At 41.0% G+C, this 18047-nt stretch overlaps 1 protein-coding gene across 1 annotated transcript in view; it reads left to right on the forward strand.

Moving 5' to 3' along the window:
- The first annotated feature begins 215 nt into the window (after positions 1–215).
- HSD17B12 (hydroxysteroid 17-beta dehydrogenase 12) overlaps positions 216–18047 on the forward strand; it is a 165838-nt gene continuing 148006 nt past the window's right edge. Inside the window, exon 1 of the mRNA XM_058688712.1 lies at positions 216–515. Within this exon, the coding sequence (XP_058544695.1) occupies positions 356–515 (160 nt within the window). The 5' untranslated portion in view covers positions 216–355. The remainder of the gene's footprint in view (positions 516–18047) is intronic.

An 18047-nucleotide genomic window follows, 5' to 3' on the forward strand; every position in this document is an offset into this window, starting at 1 on the left:
GCCGCCCTCTGGCGGAATCCTGGGGGCGTGGTGGCGCGCTGGGCGGGGCTGAAGCTTGATTGGCAGGCGAACGATCAGCAGTCTTAGAACGGAAACGCGGCCGGGGGCACGCCAGGGGGGACATGGGCGGGGTAGCGAAACTGGAGTCAGCCAATGGCTGACGCACTAAGCACAGAAGGAACGCTAGACCACCAATGGCGGCACGGATATGGCGCCGTGGGCGGGGTTTAGGCCGAAAGAGGCGCAGGAGCAGCGCCTGTTAGTGTCGTCCTCACCGTCACGGGCAGGCGCTTCTTCCTGGATTCATTCATTCGTTTTTTTCATTCACGAAGGTAGTAAGGCCTAGTTGAAAGCCATGGAGAGCGCTCTTCCTGCCGCTGGCTTCCTGTACTGGGTGGGCGCAGGCACCGTGGCCTACCTGGCCCTGCGCATCTCGTACTCGCTCTTCACGGCCCTTCGGGTCTGGGGTTTGAGTCACGAGGTAGGGGTCGGACCAGGGCTCGGAGAATGGGCAGGTGAGTGCAGTCCAGCGCCGCCGGCCCCTTCGCCTCTGCGGCGGCTCGCGCTGCTCCGGGCCGGGGCCTGGCGGGTGGTGACCAGCGCCGGGCCTTCCCCTTTCCAGGTCCCCCGTCCTTCCTGAAGCTCCTGCGTCCCGCGTACGCCCCTGACCCCATTATTCAGCTACTGGCTTGCCTAGACTTGTAGAGGTTCTAAATACTTAATACGTTGTTGGCCCAGCTCAGCGAAATCTGAAGTGCCACTTGGTGGGTGCGGGAGGAATCTGGCCGGAACTGCCAGGGGCTTGTGTCCTTTAAGCCATTCCTGGTTCATGGCCGGGAGTCAGTCACCTTGCTGCCTCCCCAGTCACGGTGTACGCACCTTCGTTAGCCCCTAATGAGTGTTTTTAAAGTAAAGTTTTTCGCTTGACCTGAATAATGGCCCCGTGCTGACGATGAAAGCATTTTGTTGACTTTTTTGGGGGGGAGGGTGGACGAGAAGGACATAGAATTTCAGAAGTCTTTCTGCTTTTTGGAACCTTACCTCTCTCTAGTTACTTGGATTAGGCCTATTTCGTATTATTTGCAATTTTTTAAAAAAATTCTCCTTAAACTTTTCTGGAGTCTTAATGTGCAACATAAGTATTGCTTCTGCAAAACGGTAACTTGCTCTCTAGCAATCAGAAATACTTTTTGCAGAAGAACATTTGTAGCAAAAAGTATTCCCACTAAGAGCTAAGCACATGGATCTAGTTCCATTCAGTTGGAGGATTTTAAAAATGAAAGAGAAAGGTCGGATTGGAGAAGTTGGGAAAATTACCTGCAGGGAAGTTGTGCACTGGCTTTTTTTCTATATTTTTTGTTTCTGTATTTTTCATTTCTTTGGGCTTAAACTTAAAAAAAAATTTTTTTTTTTAAATTTATTTTAGAAAAAGAGCACGAGCGGGGAGGGGCAGAGGGAGGGAGAGAGAATCTTAAGCAGGCCACACACCCAGCGCTGAACCTGACTCTGACTCTGATCCTACCTCTGAGCCACGACTCTGGGATCAGGACCTGAGCCGACATGAAGAGTCTGACCCTCAGCCAAGTCAGCGGCGCCTCTGGGTTTTGTTTTGTTTTTTTTTTAAACCAAGTAGTGTGCTATGGTTGTTCTCTGTAATGATTTATTCTGCTGGTTTATGATTGAATGTTCACTTGACCGAGCATTTTATTGAATTTTGGGATAGTTAGGGGTTTGCCTTCAGACTAGGCTCAAGTAAGGTAGACAAATAATGTAACAACATAGTCTTTATTCATTCAAAAACATTTAAACATAAGATGTAAGAAATTAACCTTTTGGGACAGCCACATAAACAGAACACATCTCAAGTAAGAATGGATTTGTATGAGTTCTGTCCATGATGCGAAGCAGCTATTCACATTATAGTACTTATTTTTAAAAAATCACTTAGTGTTTTTTGATATTCCTTGAAAAACAAGTGAAGTGCTCAAGTTGATTATTATAATAAAGTTTATGATTTTGCAATTGACTTGCCTAATTTCTTGATTGTTGTTTGGAAAACTTGCTTGTGAACTTTTGAAATAGTTACACAAGATTCCAATGCATTAGGAAATTCTATATCAAGATGAAGTTTTGTGGTTTGTAAGCAAAGAGTAATGTTAATAATTTTTTTTAACTAAAATTGACCCTGGTGTCTAATAATTCTAATGATCAGAGTCATCTATATATGAGTTTATAGTAAAGGTATTGAAAAGATTTGGCTCCAGAGGAAGGATATTTGGTAAATTGAAGGAAATGTTTAAAAGATTTAGAAGTGAAATTTGAACCAGAACACTGGGATATAACTGAAAGGATCATAGTGTCTAAGTGACACTTGGTTGAGTTCAGTCTACCTTGGATTGTTAGAAAAATCTCTTTTTCAAGTACTTATGCAGAAAAAATGATCAAGTTGTTATTTGTAGCATTACATGTATGTGGTGGCCTGGATCTTAAAATATTTCCTTTACGTCTCCAAATTCAGGGAATCTTTGAATAACAAAATTAAGAGTAGCTCATCTTAAACAGGTTATTTGTATCAGTTGGAGGGATGAACTGCAATAATTTGACAAAGAAAGCAGCAGAGATGACACTTGAATAATTAGGGTTGAACAGATTAAAATTAGATAATTTTTTCAACCAAAGTTAGGATTTTGGAATTAATTTTTGTGCATAAATAGTACTAATAAGTTTTCCCCCTATAAAATGGGTATCTTAATCTTGTGCAGCCTTCTTCGAATAAGTGGTGTTAGTAGGCCGTATTATGGAGGCATTATCTACTTTCTGGTACTAACATTTAACATCTTCCTCTCCATAACCTATTAAATATTTTAAGTATTATGTAGTAATGTGCACTGAGTTGATAATATGTTTTTATTCTTGTTATTCTTAAGTCTCTTCGTGTGAGTATGTTTCTCAGATTTTAGAATCTGAAGGGGAGGGAGTGTGGGTCCCAATTTTTTTTTTTTTTTTTTTTTTTGGGTCTTTCCCTATAGTAACTGGTGCATTGATCACATAGCTTTTCTAAATTTAAAAACAAAGGCTTGGAAAAATAAATACATCGTATGTATAGCATGGCTACTATAGTTAATAATACTTTACTATAAATCTGAAAGTTGCCAACAGATTAAATCTTGAAAGTTCTCACAGCAAGGGGTGCCTGGCTGGCTCAGTTGATAGAGCATGTGACTCTTGATCTTGGGGTCATGAGTTCAAGCCCCACGTTGGGCATAGAGCTTACTTAAAAAAAAAAAAAGTTGTCACTACAAGAAAAAAATTCTGTAACTATTATGGTGATGGATGTTACCTAGACTTATTGTGGTGATCATTTCACGATATATACAACTGTCGAATCGTGATTTGTATACTTGAAACTAATATAATGTTGTATGTCATTATATCTCAACAAGAAATAAACAAACCCTGAAAGTTTGTAAAAACTCGAAAGCAGGTATTCTTTGCAATTAGTAAAAATATTTCAGATCACATATTCCTAGTTAGGGTCTTAAGACCATCCATTACTTGGCCCACACTCTGATCTATCTCCTTTGTGAGTTAGGTCTTTTCCTTGCTTCTTTTCCAGTACCATTTCCACCCGAGTTAGGAATTGTGCTGATTTCACTAGGACCCGCATATGGTTTTGCCAATATTGCCTGTCATTGTTATGCGATACTTGTATCTCTTAGGAGAACAAAGAACTCCTGTGAAAGTGGAGCTTTAGTTGTTGGAAGGTCACTGTTGCAAATAATCGGAAGAAGATTGCTAACAAAAGTGGTCAGTTTGTACTAAATAAAGGAGAGAACAGTCGTTGCTGTGGAGGAATAAAGAATGTAATCTGTAGGCTTTGGTTTAAGCATAGATAAATTTTGCATTTATTTAAGCAGTTTCCATCATACAATTCATCTAAAATGATTGATATTGAAATAAAGTGGAGGTGATAGATGGAAAGGCAAGGCAAGTATACTTCTCAAGCCAAGATACTTCATAACTTTCAACCCACGACCACACTCTGAGCTCTTGTGTTTAGTTTTTAATGGAGAGGATATTGCTGCAAGCAGCAAAGAATAAAGGATCCACTGGGGCGCCTGGGTGGCTCAGTGGGTTAAGCGGCCGACATCAGGTCAGGTCATGATCTCCTGGTTCGAGAGTTTGAGCCCTGCGTCAGGCTCTGTGCTGACAGCTCGGAGCCTGGAGCCTGCTTCAGAATCTGTGTCTCCCTCCCTCTCTCCTCCTCCCCTGCTTACACTCTCTCTTTCTCTCTCAAAAATAAACAAACATTAGAAGAAAAAAAAAAAAGAATAAAGGATCCACTAACCAGTGAGATTTAAAAAATAACTTCATAGAGATATAATTCATACCATACAAGTTACCCATTTAAAGTGTATAGTTCAGGGGCGCCTGGGTGGCACAGTCGGTTAAGCGTCCGACTTCAGCCAGGTCACGATCTCGACTTCAGCCAGGTCACGATCTCGCGGTCCGTGAGTTCGAGCCCCGCGTCAGGCTCTGGGCTGATGGCTCGGAGCCTGGAGCCTGTTTCCGATTCTGTGTCTCCCTCTCTCTCTGCCCCTCCCCCGTTCATGCTCTGTCTCTCTCTGTCCCAAAAAATAAATAAAAAACGTTGAAAAAAAAATTAAAGTGTATAGTTCAATATTTTTATTATATTCACAGGTTGTGAATATAACCATTATAATTTAAGTTTGGAATGTTTTCATCCTCCTTAAAAGAAAACCTATACCTGTTAGCTGTCACCCCCCACAACCCTCACCCCTTCAAGCCCTAGTCAACCACTAATCTACTTTCTGTCTATATGCGTTTACTTATTCTGGATATTTCATATAAATGGGATCCTACAATATGAAGTATTTTGTGACTGCCTTTCATTTAGCACAGTGTTTTCAAGGTTCACCCATGTTGTGGCATATTTCAATGCTTCATTTCTTATCATTGCTGAATACTGTTCCATTCTGTGGAGTGAGTTTAGATTTTGCAAAGGGTTTTTACCTCTGCATTTTGCTGTCTGCACATCTATGTTAGCAGATCCCTGAGATTTTGCAGCTTTGGATGCTGATGGAACTCCATTTGGCCCTGTAATATTGCAAGGTTTTCCTAATTTAGTGGACAGTGAAGACTTAGAAAGGTTATGGGTTGGTGGGGTTCTTTTGTAGAAAAGCCATTCATCAAAACTGGCTTTGTTTAGCCAAGCTCCAAGAATCAAAGGATTCTGAAAATCAGGTGTGATGCATAATTTCTGTTTTTACAGCGGATAACTACACAGGATTGGTCTAGTTACCTCCAGTGGTTGAAGGCTGCTTGAGTAACTAGGGTCTGTTGACAGTAGGTCCCTTTCTTAGGCTTTGTGGTATCACATCATTTGAGGAATTATGTATGAAATGTTAATTATTTTGATTGGCAATCCCGGAAAAAATAAATACCACTGAATGCTTGAAGTGTTCCAGGCACTTGACATAGTCTATATTTAATCTGTCTCTGAGCTATGCTCTATTATCCCCGGTGTACAGAGGAAGAAACAGAGGCTTAGGTAAATGACTTCCCTTGTCTATGGTTTCATAGCTAGTGAGAGAAGATCAGGATTTGAAGCCAAGTTGTCCATTCTGCAGTGCACGTGTTTGCGTGTTGGTGATTGGTTTACACACTGCATGAGTAAGTACTTGGGGGTGGCTTCCTTTATATCCTAGGCATATATTGCTTTTTATTAAATAATCCTTTAAGCTTTTATTTTTAAGTAATCTTGACCCTGAGATCAAGAGTCACATGCTCTACCGACCGAGGCAGCCAGGTACCCCAGAACACATCGCTTTTAATTGAAGGCACACTTTCAAATTTGCACATGCTTGGTATCTCTGGAAGCATTGTAGACTAGGGTAGAACGTTTTAGAATCAAGTAGCTCAGGATTTTCTTCAGATTTATAACCGTGAATCTTGTTGCTCCATGAAAAAACACTGGAAAGGCAGTCAGGCGCCTTAATAAAGCAAAGCGTTTGACTACCATCACTATGGGTGGATCTGACCTCAGATGCTGTTTATTTTCTGTTTATTACTCTGGTGTTCTCCAATGGATTCAGTGATGCTCTGGAGGTCCAGCTTGATACATGTAATATGCTTCCTGTTGACATTCAGGAAACTTGAGTATACCTGTTCTTGCTGGTGAGCTGATGTTGTTCACAGTCTTGCCATGTTTTTTAAGAACCCAATTTTGTTTGTTTTTTGTTTTAAAGCAGGGCAGGTGAAGAAGGGCAGAGAAACAACGTAACAGTTCTGGAAGGTATTTGTTCCTTCTGCAAGTTAGCTCCAAAAAGGGAGTCCATGGGCCTGAATGGAACAAGGTTTCCAGATTGGAGTTAGCAGGGCAGCCTTAAAGATGTTGTGTTAGAGCTGTGTGAGAGGAAGCAGAGGCGGAGGAGAGTCAGGCCGAGAGCATGCCTTGGTCTTACTTGCAGGAGAAACCAAAGAAGGTTTTCTGGAGTTAGAAATTCAGCCTCTGTACTCTGAGCTAGAATATCTTTTCCCCACACCCTCCCATTAGCCCTCACTATCCCCCTGCCCCCCTCTTTTCTTCTTCCTTCTTTCTCCCCCCCCCTTTTTTTATGCAGTGTTAAAGTTTCCTATTTAGAGGTCAAACCTGAACCCTTGGAGGCTCACACCTAGACTTGAATTTTAGCTTCTCTACTCACGAGCAGTGTGTAACATTGAGGAGGGTAGTAAACATCTCTGAGCCTCACTTTCCTCATCTGCAAAATGAGGATAATAGTGCGTGCCTGTTTCATAGGATTCTTTTGAAGGGTAAATGGGAATACTTATTCTATGTAAAACAGATAGTACAGTGCCTGACACACAAAGGCTGATAACATTATTAGTAATCTTATTAGCCTCACTAGCATTATGTACTAATTACTTGAGCTAATTGACAAGGTAAGTCTTGGTAAGAAAGAGTTAATATCTGGGGCGCCTGCATGGCTCAGTCAGTTAAGCATCCGACTCTTGATTTAGGCTGAGGTCATGACCTCACGATTCTTGAGACTGAGCCCCGCGTCGTCGGGCTTTGCGCTGACAATGCAGAGTTTGCTTGGGATTCTGTCTCTTTCCCTCTCTCTGCCCCTCCCCTGCTCATGTTCTCTGTCTCTGTCTCTGCCTCTGTCTCTCTCTCTCTTTAAAAAAAAAAAAAAGTTGACATCTGGGTGACCACATCTTCAGAAAGAAGATTATCATTGCTGTTGCAACTGAGATTATTGAGCTTCAAAACTAATTTTTTTTCGTTGTTTTGCTTGGTTGAATTGAGGATAATTTATTTCTTTCAGTTTCTGAAAAAAATGTGCTGAAAGACTTAAATAGTGAGATTTATAAGTTTAGAATACATGGATAAGTGGATTTGAATAGATCAGTTCCCATGCCATCAAATGCCATTTGTAGAGAAGGATAAGTTAAAAAAACACTTTTTAAAAATAGTGTACCTTGGGGTGCCTGGATGGCTTAGTCGGTTCAGCATCTGACTCTTGATTTTGGCTCAGGTCATGATCTCATAGTTTGTGAGTTAGAGCCTTGCAGCTCCTTGGAGCTGATAGCACAGAGCCTTCTTAGGGTTCTCTCTCCCTCTCTCTCTCTGCCCCTCCCCTGCTCTCTCTCTCTCCCTCTCTCTCTCAAAAAATAAAAATAATAAAAATAGCGTATCTTTTTCACTTGAGCTGCTGTAACAAAAATACTATAGGCTAGATGGCATCTATAGACACCATAGACTGTGTCATCACATGGCAGAAGGGCCAGGGAATCCTCCAGAGTCTCTCTTATAGAGCACTAATCCCATTCATTAGGCTTTACCCTCATGACCCACTCACCTCCCAAAGGCCCCCCCTCCTAATGCCATCACATTGGGAATTAGGATTTCCACTTAAATTTGGTCCTTACCACACAAATTCAATCTATAGCACAGTGGATCCTTTTTTCCATTTCTCTTCTCATATTTAGTGAAAATAAAAATATAGCAGTTTTCATCCATCTTCTGGGATAGATGGAGGTTAAGGTTGGGAGGCTGGGTAAGCAGAGCCTTCACTGTGCTTGGTGGAGAGTTTGATATATTCATTTGTCCATCCACAACCACAAATACTGTTGAGTGCTGTCCATGGACCTTGGAATAGACCAACGGGCTGGTGAACAGCAATCAGATGAACAAACTGTGCTGTTAAGTGATAAAGAAGACCTGCTTGGTTCTGTGAGAGCTTGTGAGTGAGGCCCAAGAGAGCTGCCCTGGGGACGTGATGAGGGAGCTGAGATCTGAAGGGAAGGGAAGAGTAGCAGCAGGAGCAGAAGGAACAGCAGGTGTTTGGCTCCTGAGGCCGGATGTTGGGCGGCTTGCATGAAACAAGGCCTGAGTGACTAGAGCCGAGAACGGGTGGGCACGATGCAAGATGAAGAGTGGAGGGGGGGAGATTGGGCCGGCACGCGGGGCTACTGTTCTACGCGAGAACAATTGAAGGGATTTTAAGCACAAGGATAATGTTGTGGAGTTGCAACTTTAAACAGAATTCCTTGTTTCTATGACCTTCCTGACACTGTTGCATTGCCATAGAGATGGACCAGTGCAAGTTATTCAGATCACCTCAGTCAAAATTGCCTTTAAAAACCCAAACAAACCCAAAATGCAGATTCATACTTTAGAGTGTGGGTGACTACTCTTGTGCCATTCATTCCTGGTTATCATCTTTCAGAGACCATTTCTTCCCTGGGGGAAAATATCTAATCACCATGGTGTAGGAAGTTTTGCTCTTACCAGGGACTGGGTGATAGGGTTGTTGAATGAACTCTGAAACTGGGTTACTGCTTTTTCGAGGTCAGTCCATAAAACCATGGTGTGGTAGCTGAGAAGCCTGCCATAAATCCAGCACCAGAGGGAATGCTGTGTTTTATTTACTCATTTTGTCTAGTGAAACAATGGGTTTGCCCTGTCTCTGACTGGCAGTTCTAGGGAGACTATCCAGTTTCTGCAGAGTTCATCTTTACCACCATTAAGTGAAGTTACTTCTATTTAAATGATCTAGTCAGTGGGGCAAGGGAGGAAAGGCTAGCAGACTTAAGATTTAGAACAATGACTATCTCTCAAGAGTATTACATGGGTTAACAGTAGTGATAAGGAGACCATTGGCTTTGGAATCAGAATAGCAAGGGTAAGCTTTGCTAGTGGCTAAAATGTTTGAAGTTGGGGTGCCTGGGTGGGTCAGTCGGTTAAGCGTCTAACTTTTTTTTTTTTTTTTAATTTTTTTAACGTTTATTTATTTTTGAGAGACAGACAGAGGCAGAGTATGAGCAGGGGAGGAGCAGAGAGAGAGGGAGACACAGAATCTGAAGCAGGCTCCAGGCTCTGAGCTGTCAGCACAGAGCCCGACACGGGCCCGAACTCACAAATCACGAGATCATGACCTGAGCCTAAGTTGGACGCTCAACCAACTGAGCCACCCAGGTGCCCCCCCTTTTTAAAAAAAATTTTTTTTTTTTAACATTTATTTATTTTTAAACATCTAATTCTTGATTTCAGCTCAGGTCCTGACCTCCTGGTTCGGTTCAGGAGATCGCACTGTGCTGACAGCATGGAGCCCTGCTTGGAATTCTCTTTCTCGCTCTCTGCCCCTCCCCCGCTCACACACGTGCCTCTCTCTCAAAATAAATGAACCTTAAAAAATAAATAAAATGTTTGACATTGGGCAAAGATAGTTAACCTCTGAGAATAACTTTCTTCATCTATCAAATGGGGCTGATACTTTTCAGGAGTATTATGACAATGAAGTGAGTTGTAAATGAGTTTCTAGTGACATCTTTTATTTGTATACATTACTCTTATTTGATGAAGAAGGATTATCGAAACCAAGAATAATGTAGTTCACTCAGCTGATAAACTATTAGAAATATGAAGTTATGAACTGATCAGTTAAGAGGAGATTAGTGCCATGAGAGGAAGATTTCTGGCTTTGTGAAAAGATTTACCAAGTGCTTCCTTGAAATCTGGCTCCCCTTAGTGAACCTCAGATACGAAGGTTTAGGAAAATTCAGTTATGTGCAACTTTTCCACTGAATTTGTAAAGACCTTAAAATTATCTTTGACTCTTCTTCTCTCACCCCACGTACAGTCTGTTAGGAAAGCTCATTGACTTTAACTTAAGAATATCTAGAATCCAGTCCCTTCTACACTGGTGTAAGCCACTGAAATCTCTCATCTTGATAAAATAGCAGCCTCCTGTCTCTCCGATCCAACATTGGCATCCCCCTACAGTCGATTCTTCTACAACAGCCAGAGTGATCCTTGCAAAGCTCATGTTGAATCATGTGATCCTGTACTCAGATCCCTCCCCTGGCTTTTCATCCTGTTCCTATTAAAAACTTCTGTGGTTGACAAGGCTTTCAACCACCTGCCTCCTGGCTTCTTTTATCTCTGACCTCATTTCTGCCTACTTTTCCTCTCTCTCTCTCTCTGTCACCCTCCCAGTCACTTTCACTTCCTGCTTAAACACGCTTCCTTGAACTCACTTCCTTGGACGTGTTTGGCACTGCTGCCTTAGAGTCTTTGGTTAGTCATTCCTCCTGGAAAGTCCACCCCTCCGCCCCTGCCCATATCCACATGGCTAACTCTTACTTCCTCCCTCCTGCCTTTAAACTCACAATCCTCTGTCCCTGACCCCACTTCTGATTCCCATTACCCTGCTGTCCTTGCCCTTTTTCATAGCACTTGTCACTATCTCCCATGTGGTATACTTTGCTCATTTATGATGTTTCTTGTTTGCCTACCCCTTTTTTGAATGGAAGCGCCATGAAGGACCAAAGTCTGTCTTTTTTGTTCACTTATGTATCTCAAGCACCTAGAACAGTGCCCACACATAGTAAATGCTGATATATATTGGTTGAATGGATAAAAATATCTATTAAGTAAGGTTTTCCAGTATTGTTGAGACTAAGGGTTAATAAACTTGGTGGGGAAATTATATTTTCTTTCTCTATTCTCTTAAGTGATTAGTTATAAATGTAAGAAATATTAACAGTTTCCCAATCTCTAAAATGAGATTGTTTATTTATTTATTTTTGTTTTTTTTTTAATATATGAAATTTATTGTCAAATTGGTTTCCATACAACACCCAGTGCTCATCCCAACAGGTGCCCTCCTCAATACCCATCACCTACCCTCCCCTCCCTCCCACCCCCCATCAACCCTCAGTTTGTTCTCAGTTTTTAAGAGTCTCTTATGCTTTGGCTCTCTCCCATTCTAACCTCTTTTTTTTTTTTTTCTCCTTCCCCTCCCCCATGGTCTTCTGTTAAGTTTCTCAGGATCCACATAAGAGTGAAAACATATGGTATCTGTCTTTCTCTGTATGGCTTATTTCACTTAGCATCACACTCTCCAGTTCCATCCACGTTGCTACAAAGGGCCATATTTCATTCTTTCTCATTGCCACGTAGTGGCACATTCTCATTGCACATATGCCATTGTGTATATAAACCATAATTTCTTTATCCATTCATCAGTTGATGGACATAAAATGAGATTATTTAGTATAAAAACAAAATATAGATTATAATCTCAGGAAGAAGTTCTCCCAATATAGACTCTGGAATTAGACAACCTGCTTTTGAACCCCAACTCTGCCAGTTACAAACTACATCATGCTGACTTCTGCGTGCCTCAGTTTTCTCTTCTGTCACATCGGGATAATAATAGGTTTGATATGATGATTACATGAGTTAATAGGTGTGAAATACTTAGAACAGTCTTTGGCATTTATTTACCAAATGCTACATAAATGTTAGGTGATACTGTTGTTATATCAGCTGTCACTTTTACTTGTGGGGGTAATTCTTCTTCCCATCTATATCCATCTTCTTTTTCCCAGAGTTTTCATAATAATTTACTGCATATTCCCTTCGGGATGGCTATCGATCCTAGCATGTCTAGAATTCAGCTTCTTTGCTCTGTCTTGCTTGTTCTGGACATCCTTATTCTTGCTAATTTTAGAGTCACCCAGCCTCTAAATCAGGATGGCAAATTCAAATGTCTCCAGCAGGTTAAGTAAATGACTGAAGTAGACCAGGTGTAAATGCGTGTGTGGGTACCGTCCCAGAGATCAGTCATGGCATAGACTCCTCCTCCAGGTGTTACCTGTCAGTAACATTGGCCCTGTCCCCTTGGATTCTTCCTGAGAAGCCCCAGATAGCAATTTTCAAATGGAAAGTTTCTTAATTTTTTAAGACTGAGGCACATTTCTCAAGTGTACTCTGTGGACCAAGTAAATTACTCCAGGGGGTCAAATGCAGCAAGTGGCCAGCCTGCTCCTTCACCTCACGTCTTAGAATCACACTCCTTTCCCCCTCTAGCTAGGAGAGTGCCATCACACTGAATCTATCAGCATAGGCTCTCTCCCATCCGTACTTTTCTCCAAGTTCCTTGATGTATCACCTCCCTATGGCGGTGTATTGCAAGTTTCGTCTTCCCCCAAAATCTCGAAACAAGTTACCTGGTACACCTTACTCAAAAACTTCAAGTTACCTAATGTCTACACAGATACCAAGCTGCTTAGCCCTTTTTTCATCATGTTCTTATGTCTATTTCTGGTCTCATTTCATAATGTGGCCCTTTCTGCATCTTTTCTTGGATGCATCTCCAAATGACTTACTGTGTCCTAGACATGCCTGTCCTTGCATATTCTTTCTGCTTCTGTGTCTTTGTGCAGGGACATGTAGTAGTTTCATTGGCTGTTGAATGTTGATCTCACTCTGCTAGGAGTGCTCTTTCTCTTCCTATTACACACCCTTCCTCACTCTTCCTCTGTGTGAAATTCTACCCACTTTTCAGAGGCCAGATTATGAATTTTTCTGGCTGCCCAGGTGGAAGTGTACTTTTGGAACCCTGATAGTGCTTGTTTTCTATCTTGTGCGCTTTTCCCCATTTTACCTTATTAGTCATGTGTGTATACACACACATGCATATGCAATACCTCCTTTGTTCTAAACTATAAGCCCCTGCATAGTGCACAGTAAGTAATATTTGGTGAGTGAATATTTTTTCCTTGAGGTTCTGGTGTATTTCATTTGGGGGTGGGGTGTTTTGCTTGGGTTTTGTATTTTTTTTTTTTTGCAAAATGTGCACACCATATTAGTTTTTTGCTTAAAAAATTTTTTTTTAATGTTTATTTTTGAGACAGAGTGCAAGTGGGAGAGGGACAGAAGGAGACAGAATCTGAAGCAGGTTCCAGGCTCTGAGCTGTCAGCACGGAACCTGATGAGGGGCAGATCATGATCTGAGTCAAAGTCGGATGCTTAACCAACTGAGCCAAAATAGGTGCCCCATTTTTTTTAAGTTTATTTATTTATTTTGAGAGAGAGAGAGAGAGAATGAGGTAGTGAGTAGGGGAGGGGCAGCAAGAGAGAGAGAGAATCCAAAGACTGTCAGCATAGAGCCCAACACAGGGCTCGAACTCATAGTTCAGGAGATCATGGCCTGAGACAAAGTCGAGAGTTGGACACTTAACCAACTGAGCCACCGAGGCACCCCCATTTTTCTTTTTTGCTTTAAAATTTCAAGTGACACTCACCTAAAAATGTAGATTGAAATTAAACCAAGGCTGGTTAGATAAAGAATGGTTATAGAATTATTATATTACAGCAGGGCCTGGATAACAGTTTGAAAGTGTGAAATGCAGTGAGATCAAAAAGATGTCCTTGAGTAGAATTCGTAATAAGCTAACCTTTTTTCATCTGTGGATTTAGGAAATTGTTACAGGAAACCAACCACTCTGCTACATGTAATAAACACTTAACTATTAATGGAATTTTAATAATATATATATTGTTCATCTCCAAATCTTTACAGAATTCTTGGAAATAGATTTTCTTTTAGGAAGAAAGACTTTTCCAATTAAAGTTTTGGCAAAATCTTGCTAATTGGTAAGGTTGAGTGAATTAGTGAAAAAAGAACTCTAGGATATGTTATTTTGAAGTCCTGCTAAAATGTGCCCAAACCTTCTAAACACTTAGACTTTTTAAATTGTTGGAGACATTGAACCAAATTCCCTGGAAAACCTCTTGGGTGGGAAAGTCATTGATTGGTAAATATGTATAGCCAATAACTTCTAGAAAGTTCCACAGAGTGTGTTGGATATGTAGTTTATTTGCCTCATGGAAAGAAATGAATATGACTGTTAGTTGATAATTTTTACAAAACTTTAGTCAGTCATTTTGTGAGAAACTTAAGAAAATTGGAATGTCATCAGGAAGCAGAAGAGAACAATGATGGAGTGATGAAACCAGAAGGGCTATTGAAGAGGGTGACCTCTTCAGTTGAACTCTTAGGGAAATGTTCTGAAAGAGGTAATGACTTGCTCAAGATCATACATCCAGTTAGAGAATGGCCAGGCAAGGCAGGTCGGTGGCAAAGGGCAGAGAATGGCGGACTCATCCATGGTAGACTGAGCTGAAACAGTGGCAGGAGAGATGTAGAGTAGAAGGGATTTGTCAGGGTGGTCGGTGCTGACAACAAGGATGTGGGCAGAATTGGACTTCTTTATATATTCAGCAACTGGTATGGGGCAAAAACAGCCCTCACTGTCCAAGTGCCCGACCTCTTGAAGAAATGACATGCACCTCTACCCATCAAGGGTGCCGTTATGTCATGCTCTTGGTACACCCTTTCACAGTCATTAAGACTGGGGTAACTTTCTCATTAAATACAGTGGTGTAAGCTGAGTGAGTGGATCCAAATCTCTTACCTACTGTCTCAGCTGTGCTTATACCCCCAACTACAGATTATGTTGATGACACTGAATTGCCAAGGAAATATTGTATTGTTTTAGTATGTGTTCCTCAAGGTGGCCAGGAAAGGCTACAGTATCTTTTAGAAGTTTAAATGCCAGTTTTAGTGCTCCCTTAACATTCCTAGTATGTAGCAAACTCATTCTCCAGATTGGTTTTATTGTAATGACTGGCATTAACTGCTCACGACCAAGCTAACTCCAGTAGAAATATTGCCAAGCTTGCTTTAATGATAGCTGAACCTCCAGACTTGTCACATAAACAGAGCTAATGCAGTAAACAAGCTTTCCTAATCTTGCGCATTCAGTCTAATAATTTTGCTATGGAACAGGGAACTGCTGCTTATCTGTGTTTTCCAATACCTCTCTTTGCCTGTCATGTGAAAGGAGGTGATGATCTCTTTATAGATAATGTGAAAAAAAAAACACAGTGGGTTAGACAATAGTGTTCACACATTCTGAATTAGAGGAGGCTGAATTAATGATATTTTACTGTAATGATGACATATTAATTTGCAAAGTGATTTTGCAAGTATTCTCAGATGGTTTCCACAACATCCCTGCAAAGCAGGTTAGGGTTGGTTTTGTTATTTCTACATAATATGCCAGAATCAGGGGGAGATACAGTGACCGACATCAGGGTTACAGTCAATGACAGAAGAAATTGAATCTAGGTTTTCTGCCTGCCAAAGTTCCTGATAATGATTTTTAAGGCAAGTTGGAATACCTGTACAAGAGCTTATACGTTGGAGACTTCCTCAGACGTTGTCTAAAACTGAAAGGTCAGTTTATGCCACGGTGGTATCCAAACTCCCATGGATCACAAGAACAACTGCATGTGCTTGTTAAAAATAAGGACTGTAGGTCTTCACTATAGACCTACTAAATCAAAATCTCTAAGAAAAGAATGTGGGCAAATGTATTTTTAACAAATAAAGAGGATTCTTAAGATCATGCATTTCGGGAAACACTGGACTGTGGTCAGGCTAGCCCTAAAAGAAGACAGGGGACTTACACACGCAGCCTTTTTAGCCAGATGTCTATTCTCCGTACCAGAGCTTGATTTATAATAGTGTTAAAAGTTCGGCGATTTCTGTACTAAATATTTACTAATAGTTTTGACAGTGAATCGAGATTCTATTTTAGGCTATTTCTGTGTTTCTGCATTTGAAATAGATTCGGAAAAAAATAAAACACTTGGAACTTAAATATGTTGCTATACAATGAGAACCACAAGCAGCACATTCAGAATTTCCCAGTCTTTACTAATTGGAGATTTGGGGTGAGAATAGGAGTGTTAATAAGAATGCTTTTTTGGTAGATGCAAATAATAGAAGTTTAATTTGCTTTTGGTTTAAGTAGGACCATAGAAGGATAGCTGAAGACTTTGGAAGCTTAACTATAAAGAATTGAGAGAATAATATTTTCTTTTTTTCTGTTTGTGATACTATTTTTTTAGTGACTTTTTTTGTAGTTTATTTTTATAACATTTAGAGAAAAGAAACCTTTAAATCTGCTTTCTTTCTTTATAGGTAGATTTAAAAAAATTATCTTTACTATGAAATTAATGTAAGTGATACATATTGATGGTTCTTTTTTAAAAACTTTATTTATTTAGAGAGAGAGAGAGGGCATGCGTGTGTGAGTGGAGGGAGGGTCAGAGAGAATCCCAAGAATGATTCCGTGAACTGTGAGATCATGACCTGAGCCGAAATTAAGAGTCAGATGCTCAACTGACTGAGCCGCCCAGGTGCCCCAGTATTGAGTTTTAAAGGGCCAAGAGACTAGAGAGGATGTTCTAATTATTTTTTTCTCTTTTTTAAAAATGTTAAGTTCTCCAAATGATGAAGAAGGAAAATGGGTTTAGGTTTAATCAGAAGGAATTTCCATTTTAGTTGGCTATGGGCCAGACTCAGTACTGAGTATGGGAATATAGTGGTGATCAGGAATGCCGTAGTCTCTGTCTCCATTGGTCTAGCAGAGGACACGGATCATTACATAAGCAGCTCCAGAAAGGGCTTAGAGAAGGTTTTCTGGAAGAAATAATATTTAATCCAAAGTATGGAAGAAAAAGAGAAGGAAGATGATGATGTTAATAATGGTAATAAGACATAATACTTATGAAAAATCTATGTCCCAGATACTTTTTTTTTTCCCCATTAAAATTTTTTTTGTGTCCTTTTAGGGGTTTTTAAAAGCTGTAAATTCAAAGCTGCCCATGACAGAAAAAATGTAACTTTAACAATCGCATAACTCATTATGGGGAACCCCAGATACTTTTCTAAATACCTCAACGAACTTACTTAATCCTCATATAATCCAATAAGGTAGGTCCTATTCACATCCCCATTTTACTGAAAGAAAGCTAAGTTAATAGAGGGAAAGCGATTTGCTCAAAGACACATAGCTAGTAAGTGGAGAAAGATCCAGGATTTGAACTGTCCCCTGAACAGTACTGTTAACCACTATGCAAACTACACTGATGAATTAGAGATGAGCAGGTGAGGGCGGCTGGAGGACCAGGGAGCATTTCCAGCCAAGGGACTGAACATTCAGGAAGTTTGGGCCGAACGTCCTGGAGGAGAGGCAAGAGGTAAGGCTGGAGAAATGGGCGGGGTGGGGGGAGCAGTCATAAAGGACCTTGAGGCTCTGGTGAGGGTTTAGTATCCTAAGGGCCTTGGGAAGTCATTGAAAGATTTCAAGCAGTAGAGTGTCATGATCAAATTTATAGTTTGGACAGCTGAAATTTTGGAGAATGGATGTGAAGGGAGCAACTCAGGATGTAGGAGACCGGTTGTTGTTGTTGGTGGTGGTGGTGGTAAGCCAGGCACTGCATGATGGTGGTTTGGGTTAAGATAATGGGGGCAGGGACTGAGGGAATCAGAGAGAGGAGGTGCAAGTCACAGGCCTTCACCATAAATAGGTTGTGGGGGAGAAGGAGACGGCAAAGTCCAGAAGGATTGTGACATGTCTGGACTCTGGGCAGATGATGCCACTAGTCACTGACGTTGGAAACACAAGAGAAGGAGCAGGCTTTGGGGGGGGGAATAATGAGGTTGATTTCTTACGGGTTCTGTGTGGATGTCAGGCAGTCTTGCAACAGATTAGGACCAGGCTGAGCCTAATGTTGTGAGTTCTTTACTGAAGTCCTTTGGTTTAGCAGTCATTCTATAGTTTTCATAAAGTTTGTGCTATAGGAAAGTTTGGAGACTCAG

The sequence above is a fragment of the Neofelis nebulosa genome, chromosome 10, assembly GCF_028018385.1.
Source record: "Neofelis nebulosa isolate mNeoNeb1 chromosome 10, mNeoNeb1.pri, whole genome shotgun sequence".
Lineage (NCBI taxonomy): Eukaryota > Metazoa > Chordata > Mammalia > Carnivora > Felidae > Neofelis > Neofelis nebulosa.